Consider the following 20302-nt stretch of genomic DNA (forward strand, 5'->3'; position numbering starts at 1 on the left):
AAATGAACAAGATTTTGGGACTCCTCATACATGGAATCTGGCCACAGATCTACGTACCAGGGCTCTTCAGAAAATCTAGCACACTCCCCTCTTTCAAGGATCTTGCGGGTCTGAAGGGCCCCTCAAAGGTCTCGAGGTTATCCTTCTTGTTACTGGTGCTATTCATAGTCACAGTCTCCTTGGCTGAAAAGAGCAAAACAAGTACACTTCTTCTGGAAAAAAAAAATCACTTCTCACCCGTAACAGACGTTTTCTGTACATAGCAGGATTAATCAGGCATACAAATAGATGGCATCATCACAAGTCACTAGAACAGAATAGTTCTCTCAAAGTAAGTCTGTTCCTGAAAGGACATGGGGAAGCCACTTCTTACCCTGCCTGGGATTGGTAGAATGGAATGTTGCTATCATCTGATATTTTGTCTGGTACTTGTGACCTGGATTGGCCACTGCTGGAAGCAGGATACTAAGCAAGATGGACAATTGGTCTGATCCAGTATGGCTATTCTTATGTCCTTATGTTCTGAAGACGTGCAGCCTAGAGGTGTGCACAGGAATGGGGACCACGGGAAACCCACAAGAATTCCAAGTGCTGGTGACAAAAGATCCATTTATGCTGGGAATGGGTGGACATGGAGCCAAACTGACCAGGGATGGGGTGGGGGTGGGGACAAGATTATATCCCCATGTATGCCTCTAGTGTGACCTCTGTAGAATAGTGAGAACATTATGGACTTTGATATTTAAGAAAACAACTTATTTATCAGTACTTGTTTACTTAAGTTTTTTTTTTAAACGTTAACTGTTAATTTGTTTTTCTTCATTTTACAAGATTGCTCAAATGCAGGTTGGGTACAGGAATAGGAAAGAAAACTGTGGGGATGGTAAGAGGACGGTAGCAATATGACAGGGGATGGGGAAGAATATTCAGGGATGGGGTGGAGATGGATCCAAACTGACTGGAGATGGGGACCAGATTATGTCCCTGTGCATCTCTCTAGCTTAGTCCTTCCCAAGCACAGTGGTCTTCTCAGTTCCATAGCTCAATAGGTCAATAAGGAATGCAATGCTTGGGCATGTAAGGGGTAATGCCCTCTGCCAAAATATGACCAGTGTATCACAGACCTTAACTTACTGAACCTGTGGTGATAACTTATGTCACCCGAATTACTATGTACTAAATGACTTGCGCCCTGCCTTGCATCTGAGGATGATACTGGCTGTGACCCTAAGGAACTGTCTGTGACACATTTGTCTCAGTATGGAGGAATGCAGACAACCTTGGACAAGGACTATAGTTATGCAATCCCCAACTATTTGGTGCCCCAAGTACTGGGGGATGTCCAAAGATGATGTCAAAGATGTTCTTGTGGTTTACCTAGCCATGACAAAAGGGCAAGGACCAATCGCCTATCACAATAATACTGTGAAGAGGAGGATATCTCTGATAAGGAATAACATATAAAATACACCTGCAAAAGGCAGACACACAACCACCACATCAAAACAATGACCCTCACTGTGAACAACAAAAGGACCACCTCCTGCCTTGCACCTGCCATTCCAGCTGTCAAAATGAGACTAAAACCAACATACTGAGTTTTTATAACTTATAAGTTAAGTTCTGTGATCACTATTCCAGTTGTGATTACAGGTGGCATATGTCAATAGGGGGCGTATATTATTCCACCTCACCTTTGTTCAGTTTATTAAATGGTTTTTTTTTCACTTTGAATTTTTATTGAAATAACATCTCAAACATAACAACGAGCCATTGGGTCCAGCACAACAATGCAACAATTTAATTTTTATTTTAACATTATGCTTATAACCCTTTTATCCCCCCTATTCCCCCCCCCTCCCCCCCCCCCCCCACTAACCCCTCAACAACTGATTCCCCCCAACAGCCCAAACCCCTCTAAACCCCCTCAATATCTGTTAGATGAATCCATTCAGGTGCCTCTGGATTATATCTCCCAGTTTATTAAATGTTTATATTATCTTTGCAAATAATTATTTCTCTGTGTGGTCCATAGTGCTTATTAGCGGATAATATGAGGGAATTTTGGAATTTTTGTTTAGACTTGTTTCCCCCTAGATTTAATGCCATTATTTACACATCCAAGGTATACTCCCTAGAGGTGGGGGGGGGGGGGGGGGTGTCAAAACTAGACCCTTCACAGGCAGAAGGGAGGGTGTGTGCCTGATCAATTCTGCTGTCCATGGAAAGTACCGGCTTCAGGACAGAAAAATGCTTATTCCATCAGCAGGCAGCAATAAATCAGGCACACAAAAGGACGATTTCCAAGCTCATGGCTGTTCATGTCTGTATGAATTGTCCATTCATCAGAAGTAGCCCACTCATAAAAAGGAGCAAGATTTCACATTTGGGAGTGAGGCGGAACCCTAACTTTATATGGGGCACTCATAGGAACAAAAAGGAAAAACTAAGTCTTCTGGAAGTGAATGACAAAACACTGTCAGAAAATGCACTTCTTTAAAACAAGCAGCAAAGGGAAAGAAAAACTTAAACTGGTGACACTGAAGGGCCTGCTGCATGTGCATGATCAGAACTTTATATTTAGCTCTCGGAGAGCTGTTCCAACTCAGTGACATGCAATGTCATCACCTACTTCTATGTCTGACTCAATCCCCGCTTACTAACAGATAAGAACAGATCTGCTAGACAGCACTGAAAAGAGAGGTGGGCCCTGTATGTGGGGGGGCTAATAGGTATGAAAGCTGAAAACTATGGAACCACCACCAGTTCTGATGAGGACAATACCATATTCAGAAATCAAGCTTTCAAAGTTAAAGAAAAAAAATGCATCAATGTATCCAAATTGAAAAGCACTCAGGTATTCTGTACACAGAAGCCCCTGATAAGCAAAAGCTACATACCTGTAGAAGGTATTCTCCGAGGACAGCAGGCTGATTGTTCTCACTGATGGGTGACGTCCACGGCAGCCCCGTCAATTGGAGATCTTCACTAGCAAAGACGTTTGCTAGCCCTCGCGTGCGCACGCACACCGCGCATGCGCGACCGTCTTCCCGCCCAAACGCGCTCATGTTCGTCAGTCCAGTATATAGCAAAGAGAACGACAAGGGAAGACACAACTCCAAAGGGGAGGCGGGCGGGTTGGTGAGAACAATCAGCCTGCTGTCCTCGGAGAATACCTTCTACAGGTATGTAGCATTCGCTTTCTCCGAGGACAAGCAGGCTGCTTGTTCTCATGACTGGGGTACCCCTAGCCCCCAGGCTCACTCAAAACAATAAACATTGGTCAATTGGGCCTCGCAACGGCGAGGACATAACTGAGATTGACCTATACTTAACCAACTAACTGAGAGTGCAGCCTGGATCAGAATAAAAATGGGCCTGGGGGGTGGAGTTAGATTCTAAACCCCGAACAGATTCTGTAGCACTGACTGCCCCTGCCCGAACCGACTGTCACGTCGGGTATCCTGCTGTAGGCAGTAATGCGATGTGAATGTGTGGACAGATGACCACGTCGCAGCCTTGAAAATCTCTTCGATAGTGGCTGACTTCAAGTGGGCTCTGACACTATGAGCCGTGACATGACCCTCAAGAGTCAGTCCAGCTTGGGCGTAAGTGAATGAGATGCAATCTGCTAGCCAATTTGAGATGGTGTGTTTCCCGACAGCCACTCCCCTTCTGTTGGGATCAAAAGAAACAAACATTTGGGCGGACTGTCTGTGGGGCTGTGTCCGCTCCAGATAGAAGGCCAATGCTCGCTTGCAGTCCAATGTGCGCAGTTGACGTTCAGCAGGGCGGGTATGCGGACGGGGAAAGAATGTTGGCAAGACAATTGACTGGTTCAGATGGAACTCCGACACCACCTTCGGCAAGAACTTAGGGTGAGTGCGGAGGACTACTCTGTTATGATGAAATTTGGTATAAGGAGCATGAGCTACTAGGGCTTGAAGCTCACTGACTACAAGCTGAAGTGACTGCCACCAAGAAAATGACCTTCCAGGTCAAGTACTTCAGATGGCAGGAATCCAGTGGCTCAAAAGGAGGTTTCATCAGCTGGGTGAGAACGACATTGAGATCCCATGACACTGTAGGAGGTTTGATGGGGGGCTTTGACAAAAGCAAACCTCTCATGAAGCGAACAACTAAAGGCTGTCCCGAGATCGGCTTACCTTCCACATGGTAATGGTATGCACTAATCGCACTGAGATGAACTCTTACAGAGTTGGTTTTAAGACCAGACTCAGACAAGTGCAGAAGGTACTCAAGCAAGGTCTGTGTAGGACAAGAGCGAGGATCTAGGGCCTTGTTGTCACACCAGACGGCAACCCTCCGCCATAGAAAGAAGTAACTCTTTTTAGTGGAATCTTTCCTGGAAGCAAGCAAGACCCGGGAGACACCCTCAGAGAGACCCAAGGAGGCAAAATCTACGCTCTCAACATCCAGGCCGTGAGAGCCAGGGACCGGAGGCTGGGATGAAAAAGCACCCCCTCGTTATGAATAATGAGGGTCGGAAAACACTCCAATCTCCACGGTTCTACGGAGGTCAACTCCAGAAGGAGAGGGAACCAGATCTGACGCGGCCAGAAAGGAGCGATCAGAATCATTGTGCCTCGGTCTTGCCTGAGTTTCAGCAAAGTCTTCCCCACCAAAGCTATGGGAGGATAAGCATACAGGAGGCCTTCCCCCCAATCCAGGAGAAAGGTATCCGATGCTAGTCTGCCATGGGCCTGAAGTCTGGAACAGAACTGAGGGACCTTGTGGTTCGTTCGGGTAGCAAAGAGATCCACCAAGGGGGTGCCCCACACTTAGAAGATCTCGTGGACCACTTTGGAATTGAGTGACCACTCGTGAGGTTGCATGATCCTGCTCAACCTGTCGGCCAGACTGTTGTTTATGCCTGCCAGATATGTGGCCTGAAGCCACATGCCGTATCGGCGAGCCCAAAGCCACATTCTGACGGCCTCCTGACACAGAGGGCGAGATCCGGTGCCCCCCTGCTTGTTGATGTAATACATGGCAACCTGGTTGTCTGTCTGAATTTGAATAATTTGTTGGGACAGCCGATCCCTGAAAGCCCTTAGAGCGTTCCAGACCGCTCTTAACTCCAGGAGATTGATCTGTAGACCTCGTTCCTGGAGGGACCAACTCCCTTGGGTGTGAAGCCCATCGACATGAGCTCCCCACCCCAGGAGAGATGCATCCGTGATCAGCACTTTTTGCGGCTGAGGAATTTGGAAGGGATGTCCCAGAGTCAGATTGGACCGAATTGTCCACCAATGCAGGGATTGAAGAAACTCCGTGGACAGCCGGACTACATCCTCTAGATCCCCAGCAGCCTGATACCATTGGGAAGCTAGGGTCCATTGAGCTGATCTCATGTGAAGACGAGCCATGGGAGTCACATGCACTGTGGAGGCCATGTGGCCGAGCAATCTCAACATCTGCCGAGCTGTGATCTGCTGAGACCAGGAAACGAGGGACAGAAGGTTGTCGGTCCTCACTTCCGGGAGGTAGGCACGAGCTGTCTGAGAATCCAGCAGAGCCCCTATGAATTCGAGTTTCTGAACTGGAAGAAGGTGGGACTTTGGATAATTTATCACAAACCCTAGTAGCTCCAGAAGTCGAATAGTCATCTGCATGGACTGTAGGGGCTCCTGCCTCTGAGGTATTCTTCACCAGCCAATCGTCGAGATAAGGGAACACATGCACTCCCAGTCTGCGTAGAGACACCGCTACGACAGCCAGGCATTTGGTGAATACCCTGGGCGCGGAGGCGAGACCAAAGGATAGCACAAAGTACTGAAAATGCCGTGTTCCCAGGCGGAATCGAAGATACTGTCTGTGAGCTGGCAGTATCGGGATGTGAGTGTAAGCATCCTTCAAGTCCAGTGAGCATAGCCAATCGTTTGCCTGAATCATGGGAAGAAGGGTGCCCAGGGAAAGCATCCTGAACTTTTCTCGGACCAGATATTTGATCAGGGCCCTTAGGTCTAGGATGGGACGCATTCCCCCCTGTTTTCTTTTCCACAAGGAAGTACCTGGAATAGAATCCCAGCCCTTCTTGCCCCGGTGGCATGAGCTCCACCGCATTGGTGCTGAGAAGGGCCGAGAGTTCCTCTGCAAGTACCTGCTTGTGCTGGAAGCTGAAGGACTGAGCTCCCGGTGGGCAATTTGAAGACTTTGAAACCAAATTGAGGGAGTATCCTAGCTGGACTATTTGAAGAACCCACTGGTCGGAGATTATGAGAGGCCACCTTTGGTGAAAAAATCTTAACCTCCCTCTGACCGGTAGATCGTCCGGCACGGACACTTTGATGTCGGCTATGCTCTGCTGGAGCCAGTCAAAAGCTTGTCCCTTGCTTTTGCTGGGGAGCTGCAGGGGCCTGCTGAGTCGCACGCTGTTGACGAGAATGAGCGCGCTGGGGTTTTGCCTGGGCAACAGGCTGGCAAGAGGGAGGATTGTACCTACACTTACTCGAATAGGGAACAGTCCTCCTTTTCCCCATAAAACCGTCTACCAGTAGAGGTAGATGCTGAAGGTGTCCGGCGGGAGAATTTGTCGAAAGCGGTGTCCCGCTGGTGAAGCTGCTCTACCACCTGTTCGACCTTTTCTCCAAAAATATTATCCCTTGGCAAGGAGAATTCGCAATCCGCTGCTGAATCCTATTCTCCAGGTCGGAGGCACGCAGCCATGACAGTCTGCGCATCACCACACCTCGAGCAGCAGCCCTGATGCGACATCAAAAGTATCATAAACACCCCTGGCCAGGAATTTACGACACGCCTTCAGCTGCCTGACCACCTGCTGAAAAGGCTTGGCTTGCTCAGAAGGGAGCTTATCCACCAAGTCCGCCAACTGCCGCACATTGTTCCGCATATGAATGCTCGTGTAGAACTGGTAAGATTGGATTTTGGCGATGAGCACTGAGGAATGGTAGACCTTCCTCCCAAAGGTTTTAGAGTCTCTGCCCGGGGGCGCCAAAGCATACTCCCTAGAACTCTTGACCTTTTAAGGGCCAGATCCACAACCACAGAGTCGTGAGGCAACTGAGTCCGCATCAACTCTGGGTCTCCATGGATCCGATACTGGGAGTCGATCTTCTTGGGAATGTGGGAATTAGTTAGCGGCTTCGCCCAGTTCTCCAGCAGTGTCTTCTTGAAGACATGATGCATGGGTACTGTGGACGATTCCTTAGGTGGCGAAGGATAGTCCAAAAGCTCAAACATTTCAGCCCTTGGCTCATCCTCCGTAACCACAGGGAAGGGAATGGCTGTAGACCTTTCCCGGACAAAGGCCGCGAAAGATAATCTCTCGGGAGGAGAAAGCTGTCTTTCAGGGGAGGGAGTGGGATCAGAAGGAAGACCGTCAGACTCCTCATCTGAGAAATATCTGATGTCTTCTTCTGCCTCCCACAAGGCCTCACCATCGGTGTCGGACACCAGTTCATGAACTTCAGTCCGAAGCCGTGCCCGCCTCAACTCCTTGGGGACGTCGAGAAAAAGACTCCCGCACCGGCAGCGATGAAGCTCCCTCCATCAATGTCGTCGGGGACCGCAAGCGGTACCGGTATCAGAGACCTCACGACGGGCAAGGGGCCAGCCGTCGCCTCACTCGACGGCACCCGCGGCGCAAGCACCCCTGGTACCGGAGGAGAAGGGCGCAACAGCTCCTCCAGGATCCCTGGAAGGATGGCCCAGAGGCTCTTGTTTAGAGCGGCTGTCGAGGAAGGCAGGGAGTCCCGCACAGGCGACGAACTCAGAATCTGTCCGGGCGCGGAGGCGGGACCGGGCTGTCCAGGGTAGAGCATATCGACACCTCCTGAATGGAGGGTGAGCGGTCGATGCCTAGTGGGTGCCGAATCCCTCGGCGACCCAGAGCTCTCGGTACCACGTCTTGAAGATGACTGGTGCCAATGCTTCTTTGCCTTCACACAAAGCATGTCACTGGAACCTCCCGGTACCGAAGAGGAGGACGTTGAATCCAAACGTCTCTTCCTCAGGGCCGAGTCCGAAGGTCGATCCCGGGGGGGCTGTACCGCAGGAGCCCTCGAGGCAGGTGGAGACCTACTCGAGGGCTCACCGCCACCAGCAGGGGAATAAACAGCCCTCACCTGCGCTCTTGAAGAAGAGGCACCCTCCGACATCAGTACCAACGATGATCCCGGTACCGTAGACGCTGAAGCACCGGTCGATGACTTCGGTATCGCAGACGTCGATGCACCGGCCGATGACCTCGATACTGTAACCGTCGAAACACCAGGCGAGGCCCCGAACAAGACGTTCCACTGGGCCAATCTCGCTACCTGAGTTCTCTTCTTCAACAGAAGACAGAGATTACAGGTCTGAGGACAGTGCCCAGCCCCCAGACACTGAAGGCACGAAGCATGCCTATCAGTGAGTGAAATAACCCGGCTGCACTGGGTGCACTTTTTGAAGCCGCTGGGAGGCTTCGATGACATGGGCGGAAAAATCACACCGGTGAAGTCAAAATCCGCAATGATGGCAATGGCCACCAAAAAAATCAGGGAAAAACCCGTACAGGCGGCCAAAAGGGCCGCTTTCGAAAGCGAAAGGAAACGTAATGGGAAAAAAACTCGAAAATAAGCCTTTTTTTTTTTAAACAACAGAACACATGATTATACTTTGAAAGAAAAGAAGACTTCCGAATGGAAGAAAGTGGCGAAAGGTGCGAGGGTCTCCTCAGGGCACAGACCGACCGAGAAAACAGCCATTCGGAGCCGCGGAAAAAAAGAAGACTGACGAACATGAGCGCGTTTGGGCGTGAAGACGGTCGCGCATGCGCGGTGTGCGTGCGCATGCGAGGGCTAGCAAACGTCTTTGCTAGTGAAGATCTCCGATTGAAGGGGCTGCCGTGGACGTCACCCATCAGTGAGAACAAGCAGCCTGCTTGTCCTCGGAGAAACAGCAGTACAGCACGTCAACAAATATTTAGCCAACCAAGTTCATGGAGTGGCTGATAATTCTCTCTCACTTCTTAATAGTTATCACTGTACAAAGGGTAATGGCTGTGAACCATATCTGAGGGATCCCTCCTTCCATCTGTTTTTTTAATAACCCATAGATATGAATTCTGCTATTGCTATACAAGAAGATAACTGTGGTTAACATCCACTATGACTTCTGTCCATCTTCTCTGCCATCTCATTAAAATTTGGCATTTGAAACGCGATTTGTCTTTCATTTTGCAGGCTGGGCTCTGCTCTTTAGTTTAAAATTCACTATTTGACACAGTCACACCTTTCCTCCCTTTGTTTGGGAGATAACATGGATTCCTTCTGCAAGAGAACTGCTTATTATAAGTTAAGGTATGATGAGACCAGTTGGCATCACATGATCTTACCCATTCCTATATGAGTGCATGTTTTCTGAAAGGACTACACAGTTCAGAAAGCCAGGAGTGTTTTAGTCTGTGAGACATGAACTCAAGGAGGCTCAAATACTGCAAGCACTCATGAACAGAAATGCACAGAAGCAGGTCACAACTTACCCGGAGAATTGGACATCACAGGCACTGGTTTACTTGCCGGCGTGCTCACACTGGATGACTTCACGGCAGGTGCACTGAATGTAAAACCCTTCTGTGGGAAGGAGAGAGAATACAGTGGAAGAAGAGCATAATCTTTTTATAAGCTTGCCTCACTTGTGAATCTCTCATCTTCTACGGCACATCTCTGCTGCACTTTGAGAACAATACAGTGTTGGAGTGGAGAGGTCAAGAATTGCTAAAGGATTACTTACAGCTTGTCCAACAGGTAGCACATCTGTCTTAGTGGATTTCACAATTGGAGACGAAAAGGTGAACACAGGACTGCTACTACTTGACGTATTGGGCTGCACCTAGTTTTTGGTGACATTAAGAAAAAATGTGTTACTGAATCTAAATTTTCAGATACACAAAAAAAATAGGCCTTGGCAACCAAGCTTTTGGCAAAATCTCATCTGGAATCACAACCCTGATAAGTCACTGCAAGTAGATAATTTTGCATTACTTACATGTAGATATACGTATTGCTGTGGGAGGAGGAGGGGGAACCTCCTTCATGCTAGAACTTTTGCTTAATGAATATCTTTTATGGATCAGCTCACTACGTCCACAACAAACTGCTTTTAACCCCCATGGCTTGATGCAAAGCATTCTTGAAGCCTTCTGACCAGCTCCATGGCTCCTATACAAGCACTGTATTTTAAAATATGAGCTAGTTCATGAAGGGGGTGAGGGAATGGGATTTGATATATTGCCTTTCTGTGGGTACCATCCAAGCAGTTTACATATTATATACAGGTACTTATTTTGTACCTGGGGCAACAGAGGGTTAGTGACTTGCCCATGAGTCACAAGGAGTTGCAGTGGGAATCAAACCCAGTTCCCTTGGTTCTTAGGCCACTGCACTATTTGGCTACTCCTCCACCCACTATGCTGACAGGCTTTTGCTTTTCCCCTGGGGGCTGAAGGCAGGAGTTTACAGTCCCCCATTTACTTTTTTCATATAAAGGTGAATAGAACGATCTTTACGATGCAGTCTTTAAAATAAAAGGAAGAACAACAAAAACACCCCTATAAGAGTACCACTTCCTGAAACAGGTTTTTAAGTGAAGATGTGAGATGTTTAACAGCAATGTCTTGCATGGAAGAACTCTGCAATTCTCAAGCTGATTTAAAATGCTCGTCAAAATGTATGGTTTCTGGAAATAAATGAATGTATCAACTAATTTTTGACTGCAATGAATAGACAGCCAAAGTAATATATACATGTCTGCTTTATAAAAGCTATCTTTTTTATTAATTAAAAATATATTATAAATAATATCTAAGCACAGATAATGATCTTCTTCCTAGGGTAGAAAGACTAGTCTTAAATAGTTCATTGCTGCAGAAATATTTTTAAAATTACCTTATTAACCACAGGCTGTGCCAGAGAGGATGTCAATTTTGCAGTGAGAAGGGGGTTCGAGCTGAATTTGAAGCTAAAACTGGGTAGTGCAGTACTGCTGATGGGCAGAGAAATTTTGGGTAGCTCTGGAATTGACACCTCCTGAGATAAAGAATGCATGGATAAGTATTAAAAAAAATAAATGCATAGCAATCACAACTTCCAGCCATTGTGTCCGTTTCTGCTGCCAAATGCACATTGTTATAAATTTCTCAACCCTCTACAAGAGCTCTCACTTTGGGACCCCAGATTATTAATCCAACCTCATTATACCTTATTGCCCAAGAAGAATCCTTCGCTCCTTTAACGACCACCGTTTAGTTTTGCCCAACCCGAAAGCAGCTCAATTAGAATCCACCAGACACACTGCTTTCTATTTTTTGACGTCCTCGGTAGCTTGCTGTTTAAGAGCTTCAAGTCAGACCTAAAAACCTGGCTGTTTAGTCAAGCATATCATACCCCTTCTAAGTCCTCGAATTGTCTAGCACTGGTCCACTGGAACTACCCCTTAGCTTCTTCCTTTCTCCTCCTTCCACCTACCTTTCTCACTCTTCTTGGAGTGAATGACCTTGCTATCGCTATTATTAACTGGCCTAGCCTATTAACGAAACGCCTAGCCACCCACCTGGGGCTAACCCTGCAGCCACTTAGAGGGTCTATCCCCAGTACAGCTAGATCCACCTGCATATGGGCATGTGCTCAACACTAGCACTCCACCCACTGAATGGGTCGCAACCGCTTCTGGACGAGTCTCCCGCTCTCAAGTTATCCCTGGTGATTTCTAGGTTACTGGGGCCACACTCCCAGTAGTCCCACAGTTCCTAGAAAGCACTCACAGACCCAATACATAGTAACATAGTAAATGACGGCAGATAAAGACCTGTACGGTCCATCCAGTCTGCCCAACAAGATAAACTCATTTTACATGGTATGTGATACTTTATATGTATGCCTGAATTTGATTTGTCTTTCTCAGGGCACAGACCATAGAAGTCTGCCCAGTACTGTTCTTGTACTAAGTTCTGAAGCTAACATCGAAGCCCCTTAAAATTTACACTCCAGCCCATCTATTCAGTCACGATCAGGGCATAGGCCGTAGAAGTCTGCCCAGCTCCCGTTTTGTTTCCCAATTACCAGCGTCACCACCCAATCTCCGCGAAGATTTCACGAACCATTCCTTCTAAACAGGATTCCTTTGTGTTTATCCCACACGTTTGAATTCCATTAACGTTTTCATCTCCACCACCTCCCGCGGGAGGGCATTCCACATATCCACCACTCTCTCTGTGAAAAAATACTTCCTGACATTAGTCCTGAGTCTGCCCCCCCCTTCAACCTCAATTCATATCCTCTAGTTCTACAGTCTTCCCATCTCCGGAAAAGGTTCATTTGCGGATTAATACCTTTCAAATATTTGAACGTCTGTATCATATCACCCGTTTCTCCTTTCCTTCAAGGTTCAGGTCAGCAAGTCTCTCCTCGTATGGTTTGCAACGCAAATCCCATACCATTTTTGTAGCTTTTCTTTGCACCACTTCCAGTCTTTTTACATTTTTAGCAAGGTACGGCTTCCAAAACTGAACACAATACTCCAAGTGGGGCCTCACCAACAACTTGTAGAGGGGCATCAACAAACCACCAGGATTCTTATTCAGTCCAGACAAGCAGAGGCAATAAACTAAAAAAGGTTTATCGTCATAAAATATATTGAACTGTAAAAACAGATGGAAAATAACAGGTACATGAATAACAATCAATTATAAAGCTATTTAATATTTTATCACTACCTGGATAGTGCCTGGGAAGTACAGGAAATATAACTGCTCACAGGGCCTCAGTAAAGAGGTCCTTCTCTCTCTACTTCCAAACTGAGACTGGAGAAAAATCCAGTATTTCCAGACTAAAGAGCTGGCGTTCATGAAATACAGAAAAACTCAAGAAGAGGAACACAGAGAAGAATACCAGATGAAACTGAAAGAAGCTAAGAGAGAGAGACATCTGGCGAAGGAGCAAGCAGAACAACAAATGGCTAGAAATGTAAGGAGGGGTGACAAAAATTTCTTCAGGTATATTAGTGAAAGGCGGAAGACTAAAAATGGAATTGTGAGACCGAAAGATGCTGCAAACCACTCGTTGGAAAATGATGAAGAAAATGCAATGTAGAAATTAAAAAGAGTAAGACCTTTCTTCCCAAGGACCGTCTTCCATAACCTGGTACAATCAATGGTAGTCATTTAGACTACTGCAACGCACTCTACGCTGGCTGCAAAGAGCAAATAATCAAGAAACTTCAGACAGCCCAGAACACTGCAGCTAGACTCTTATTCGGCAAAACAAAATATGAAAGTGCTAAACCCCTACGGGAAAAACTACACTGGCTCCCTCTTAAAGAACGCATCACGTTCAAACTATGTACTCTAGTTCACAAAATCATTCAGGGAGAAGCCCCAGCCTACATGTCAGACCTGGTAGACCTGCCACCCAGGAATGCTAAAAAACCATCCCGCACATTCCTTAATCTTCACTTACCCAACTGCAAAGGTCTAAAGTACAAACTAACGCATGCGTCAACCTTCTCCTACTTGAGCACACAATTCTGGAACGCACTGCCGCGTAACTTAAAAATGATCTATGAACTAACTAACTTCCGCAAACTACTAAAGACCCATCTCTTTAACAAGGCATACCACAAAGATCAACAAATGTGATCTCCTCCACTTACATCCAGAATTGTCTCTAATATTTGTTATACTACTATCATGCTTTATCATTATCATGTTAGCCAAGATACTTCTGTAATACTAAATGTTTATTCTCTAATATGTTTCCACTATCCATGATGTATTGCAAGCCACATTGAGCCTGCAAAGAGGTGGGAAAATGTGGGATACAAATGCAATAAATAAATAAATAAAACAAATGTACTAAACCAATACATCTGTTCTGTTTTCACAGAAGAAAATCCTGGAGAAGGGCCAGGATTGACTGGCAAAATACATATGAGAATGGAGCCTATATAGCACCATTCACAGGAAAGAGTGTTTATGAACAACTTGAAAATCTAAAGGTGAACAAAGCCATGGGACCAGACAGGATTCATCCCAGGATATTGAAGGAGCTCACAGAGGTTCTGGCTGGTCCTCTTAAAGATTTGTTTAATAAATCCTTGGAGACGGGGGAGGTTCCGTGGGATTGGAGAAGTGGTGACAGAGAAGAAGCTGGAAACTACAAGCCAGTAAGCATCATTTTAGTTATCAGAAAAGTAATGGAAGTGATGCTGAAGGAAAAGACAGTGAATTTCCTGGAATCCAATAAGTTGCAAGATCCGAGACAATATGGTTTTACCAAAAGTAAATCGTGCCAAACAAATCTCATTGAATTTTTTGACTGGGTGGCCAGAGAACTGAATCAAGGACGTTCGATAGATGTACTCTACTTAGATTTCAGCAACGCCTTTGACACGGTTCCTCACAGGAGGCTCTTAAATAAACTTGACAGGTTGAAGATAGGACCCAACGTGGTGAACTGGATTAGGAACTGGTTGACGGACAGATGCCAGAAGGTGGTGGTTAATGGAATTCACTCGGAGGAGGGAAAGGTGAATAGTGGAGTGCCTCAAAGATCGGTGCTGGGGCCAATTCTGTTCAATATATTTGTGAGTGACATTGCCGAAGGGTTAGAAGGTAAAGTTTGCCTTTTTGTGGATGATACCAAGATTTGTAACAGAGTGGACAGCCCAGAGGGAGTGAAAAACATGAAAAAGGATCTGCAGAAGCTAGAAGAATGGTCTAATGTTTGGAAATTAAAATTCAATGCAAAGAAGTGCAAAGTGATGCACTAAGGGAGTAGAAATCCAAGGGAGATGTATGTGTTAGGCGGTGAGAGTCTGATATACACAGACTGGGAGAGGGATTCCAGGGTGACAGTATCTGAGGATCAGAAACAGTGTGACAAGGCAGTGGCTATAGCCAGAAGGATGATAGGCTGTAGAGAGAGAGGTGTAACCAGTAGAAGAAAGGAGGTGTTGATGCTCCTCTACAAGTCGTTGGTGAGGTCCCACTTGGAGTATTGTGTTCAGTTCTGGAGGCTGTATCTTGCTAAGGATGTAAAAAAACCTGAAGCGGTTCAAAGAAAAGCTACAAAAATGGTATGGGATTTGCCTTACAAGATGTATGAGGAGAGACTTGCTGACCCGATTATGTATACACTGAGGAAAGGAGAAAAAGAGGTGATATGATACAGACGTTCAAATATTTGAAAGGTATTAACCTGCAAACAAACCTTTTCCGGAGACGGGAAGGCAGTAGAACTAGAGGACACGAATTGAGGTTGAAGGGGGAGAGACTCAGGAAAAATGTCAGGAAGTATTTTTTCACTGAGAGAGTGGTGGACACTTGGAATGCTCTCCCTTGGGGGTTGGAGATAAAAACGGTAACGGAATTCAAAAATGCGTGAATCCTGTTCAAAAGAAACGGATCCACAGAAGCATAGCAGAGATTGGGTGGCAACACCGGTAATTGGGAAGCAAAGCTAGTGCTGGGCAGAATTCTATGGTCCGTGCTCTGAAAATGGCAAGGACAAATCAAGATCAGGTATACCTATAAAGTAGAACATATGAGTTTATCTTGATGGGCAGGCTGGATGGACTGTACATGCTTTTATCTGCCGTCATCTACTATGTTACTATGACAGAATTTGAGCTCCTGGGACAATCAGAGCCCAGAACATTTTTTAAACATAGCTGGCCACATCACTGTAGGTTACTTCCTGTTCGTGTTGAATTTAAGAAAGAACAGTCATTTCTCTCTAACAGCTTTAAACATAAAACATGCACCACCTGCTGGCCAAACTAGAGAAATACACTTCAAGAAATAAATACAGTTTACAGGCCTTCAAACCTACTGTTTTGTCACAGTAAAGATGTAATTTTGGTAGCTGGAGGGGGGCCAGTTTTGTACCGGTACCTGGATCATGTGGGGGGGGCACTGCTTCCCTATGCTTCCCCAAACTATTGGTATATCTATGACAATAAGCAAAACATATTTAACTACCTAGAAAGGGTCTTCAAGGGACTAGAAGATAGCATGGGGCTTCTCTGATCAGGTGTGCCCAAGATCTTAGAAGTGCCAGTAAATTATAATGTGCTCACTTATCTACGAGTATACACTACAAGCCAAAATCATGTTCTCCAATTTTAAAAAATGTTTCTCTTACACACACACACGACTGCAGAGCTTTGCTGACATCCTCTCATCCCGTTACAACTCAAATATTCCCTCGAATCTAATCACCCAAGACTATACTCTTCCTATTTCAGATCATTTGAAAATACTCGGTGTTATTATTGACAAGAACCTTACATTTGAGAACCAAGTTAATTCTACAATCAAGAAAATGTTCCACTCAAATGTGGAAACTTAAAAGAGTGAAGCCGTTCTTCCCAAGGGCAATATTTTGCAATCTGATAAAATCAATGGTCCTTAGCCATGCCGACTACTCTTAACAGAATTTATGCCGGATGCAAAGAAAATCTTATAAAGAAGCTTCAGACTGCTCAAAATACGGCAGCCAGTATTGTATTTGGACGACCGCGATTTGATAGGGCCAAACCCCTTCGTGAGAAATGGGGAAAATTAGGTTCTTACCATAGTATTTTTCTTTCCTTTAGTCATAGCAGATGAAGCCACTACATATGGGTTGTGTCCATCAACCAGCAGGGGGAGATAGAGAGCACTCAACTTTTCACAGTGCCTCATGGCCAGCTAGCTCCACTGCCTCTTCAGTATTTGAAGCTTCCAAAGCAGTATGGCAAACCGCAATGGGAATAACATGAACTTTCCTCACAGCGAACGATGGCCTCTTAACAAGGGCATGAACTCAAAAAAGGAGGGAATGAACTCATCCTCCTGGAGGGAATAAACTCGTCCTCCACTTTGTATAAACGGAGGGAATACTTGCATCCTCCAGGAGGGAATAAACTCATCCTCCCAAAACATGAACTGGAGGGAATGAACTCATCCTCCTATAACTGTAACAAGAATCCTGAAGACTGTTTTCCGACTCCCCAAGGAAGGAATATAACTTCAGGAAACAAGAACAGCACCTAAAATCAGAGTCACTGCAATACAGACAATCATACAGGGAGGGCTCATGGCTTCATCTGCTATGACTAAAGGAAAGAAAATTACCATGGTAAGAACCTAATTTTCCCTTCCTTGTCATCAAGCAGATGAAGCCATTACGTATGGGATGTAACAAAGCAATCCCTAAATAGGGTGGGAACAAGCCACACCACGCGCTAGCACCTGTGCTCCAAAACGCGCATCCCTCCTGACAGCTACATCCAGCCTGTAATGTCGGGCGAAAGAGAGCTTAGAAGTCCATGTTGCAGCACTGCAAATCTCATGAAGAGATAGTGCTCCAGTTTCCGCCCAGGAAGAGGAAATCGCTCTTGTGGAATGTGCCTTAAAGGCTTCAGGCGGAGCCCGGCCAGACAGCAGATATACTGAATAGATAGCTTCTTTGAGCCAACGGGCAATAGTGGCTTTAGACGCTGAAGACCCTCTGCAAGGACCTGCAAACAGCACAAAAAGATGATCAGAGGTCCTGAAAGAATTTTTAATTCGCAGATACTGCAACAGAGTCCTGCGCACATCCAAAAGGTGCAACTGCCCAAATTAATCTGGAAACTCCTCCTCAACAAAGGAGGGAAGAAAAACAGGCTGGTTTAGGTGAAACGCTGAAACCACCTTAGGAATGAAGGAAGGCACGGTACGAACCGTGACCCTGAGAATTGCAGAAAAGGGTCTCTACAGGTCAGCGCCTGGAGCTCTGACACCCGTCTCGCCGAAGTAACGGCCACTAAAAAGATGGCCTTCAGTGTCAAATCTTTCTCTGAAGCACGCCGAAGCGGTTCAAAGGGAGCCCCCTGAAGGGCCTTCAATACTAACCCCAGGTTCCAAGCTGGACAAGGTGTCCGCACGGGAGGACGGAGCTGAAGCACCCCTCTAAGAAACCGTGCCACATCTGGATGAGCAGCTAAGGACACGCCTTCAACCTTGCCACGCAGGGAGGCCAATGCTGCCACTTGCACCCGCAGGGAATTATAGGCCAAGCCTTTGTGTACACCATCCTGCAAAAAGTCCAGAATCGGCGAGACAGGAACCCGCAACGGAGAAAGCGCTCTTGAAACACACCAGACTTCAAACTGGCACCAAATCCTGGCATAAGCCACGGAAGTGGAGCACTTACGGGCCTGCAGGAGAGTGGAAATTACCTTATTTGAGTAGCCTTTATCTCTCAATTGCGCCCTCTCAATCGCCATGCCATAAGACCAAAGCGGCAGGCGTCCTCCATGGCCACCGGACCCTGTGACAACAGGTGCAGAATCAGAAGTAATGGAAAGGGAGCCTCCAACAGCATCTGTCGGAGGTCAGCATACCAAGGCCTCCTGGGCCAATCCGGGGCGATGTGCACCACTTCTCCTGGATGCAGCCGAATCCGCAGGAGCACTCGCCCTATCAAGGGCCACGGAGGGAAGACATACAGCAAGCCCAGGGGCCAGGGTTGAGCCAAGGAATCCAACCCGGCAGAGCGAGGATCCCTCAGTCTGCTGAAGAAGCACGGGACTTTGGCATTGGAACTGGTCGCCATAAGATCCATCACTGGCTTGCCCCATTTGGCACATATCTGTAGGAATACATTGTCTGCTAGTTCCCACTCCGCTGGATCGATCTGATGCCTGCTTAGATAGTTGGCTTGCACGTTGCTCTGACCTGCAATGTGAGCTGCTGACAGGAACTGTAGATGCAGCTCGGCCCAGTGGCAAATTTGTTCGGCCTGCACAGCTAGAGCTCTGCACTGAGTGCCACCTTGTCGATTTATGTAGGCCACTGCTGTCGTGTTGTCCGACATCACTCGGACAGCCAATCCTTCCAGGGTCACTTGAAAGGCCAGAAGAGCCAGAAACACCGCTTTCAACTCCAGGCGGTTGATAGACCACTCCGACTCGTCGGGTGTCCACAGACCCTGGGCATGCTTCCCCTGGCAATGTGCGCCCCAGCCCTTCAAGCTGGCATCTGTCACCACTAGGCACCAATCGGAGAGCGCCAGCGGCATTCCCCGCCGCAACATGCTGTCTGAGAGCCACCACTCCATACTGAGGCGGGCCGCAAGGAGCCAAGAAAGTCTGCACTGATAATCCTGAGATACTGGAGACCATCGTTGAAGTAGAGAATACTGTAGAGGTCTCAGGTGCACTCTCGCCCATGGCACCACTTCCAAGGTGGCCGTCATCGATCCCAACAGCTGGATAATGTCCCAAGCTCGCGAGCGGGGCATTCTCAGGAGCAGACGGTCCTGATTCTGAAGCTTGCACCACCTTTGCTCAGGAAGAAACACATAGCTCGAGGCTGTGTCGAACCTGGCCCCCAAATATTCTAGAGATTGCAAGGGGGTCAGGTAACTTTTGGCCATACTGACGACCCAGCCCAGAGATTGAAGAACTGAAACCACTCTGACTGTAGCTAGATGACTCTCTTTTTCTGAGTCTGCTCTGATGAGCCACTCGCCTAGGTACGGGTGAACCCGGATACCCTCTTGCCTGAGAAAGGCAGCTACTACCACCATTACCTTGGAGAAGGTTCGGGGAGCTGTGGTGAGGCCAAAAGGCAAGGCCCGAAACTGGAAATGTTTTCCCAACACCGCAAACCGCAGAAACTTCTGGTGCAGGGGCCAAATTGGAATGTGCAAGTAAGCTTCTTTCAGATCCAGAGACGTGAGAAACTCTCCTGGCTGTACCGCCGCAATGACGGAGCGCAGGGTTTCCATGTGAAAATGTCGCACTCTTAAGGACTTGTTTATCTCTTTTAAGTCAAGGATCGGGCGAAAAGACCCGCCTTTTCGTGGCACCACAAAGTAAATGGAGTAGCGGCCTAGACCTTGTTCGGCGGGAGGCACCGGGGTCATAGCCCCTATCTGGCATAGACTGTGCAAAGTCTTCTCTACCGCCGCCCGTTTGGCAGCAGAACCGCATCGGGACTCCACAAACACGTCTCTCACCGGGGCATCAAATTCTATTCGGTATCCGTCTCTGATCAGGTCCAAGACCCACTGATCTGCGGAGATTTTGGCCCACTCCTCGAAAAAGAGGGAAAGTCTTCCTCCGATGACAGGAAACGAGGAGGAGGCCGGCGCACCATCATTGAGAGGGTCACCCCTGAACTCCTGGCCTTGAACCGGCAGCTGCGGAACGTTTGTCCGAGCGAAAGGAGTTTCTCTGCTGAAAGTGGGCACGAGAAGTGAACCCAGCAGCAAGCCCCGGGCGGTATCTTCTAGCTTCACCGAAGCGAGGT

The 20302-nt window shown here is 47.2% G+C and overlaps 1 protein-coding gene across 3 annotated transcripts in view; it reads right to left on the reverse strand.

Moving 5' to 3' along the window:
• NUP153 (nucleoporin 153) overlaps positions 1–20302 on the reverse strand; it is a 256824-nt gene that overhangs the window by 122943 nt on the left and 113579 nt on the right. For 2 of the 3 annotated variants that reach the window (XM_030211384.1, XM_030211366.1), the window contains exons 12-15: positions 10911–11051; positions 9757–9855; positions 9506–9596; positions 58–183 (exon numbers count right to left, since the gene is read on the reverse strand). In XM_030211384.1, coding sequence (XP_030067244.1) covers positions 58–183; positions 9506–9596; positions 9757–9855; positions 10911–11051 — 457 coding nt within the window. The remainder of the gene's footprint in view (positions 1–57; positions 184–9505; positions 9597–9756; positions 9856–10910; positions 11052–20302) is intronic. The other variant, XM_030211374.1, reaches the window with a different exon arrangement.

Source organism: Microcaecilia unicolor, chromosome 1 (assembly GCF_901765095.1).
Source record: "Microcaecilia unicolor chromosome 1, aMicUni1.1, whole genome shotgun sequence".
Classification (NCBI taxonomy): domain Eukaryota; kingdom Metazoa; phylum Chordata; class Amphibia; order Gymnophiona; family Siphonopidae; genus Microcaecilia; species Microcaecilia unicolor.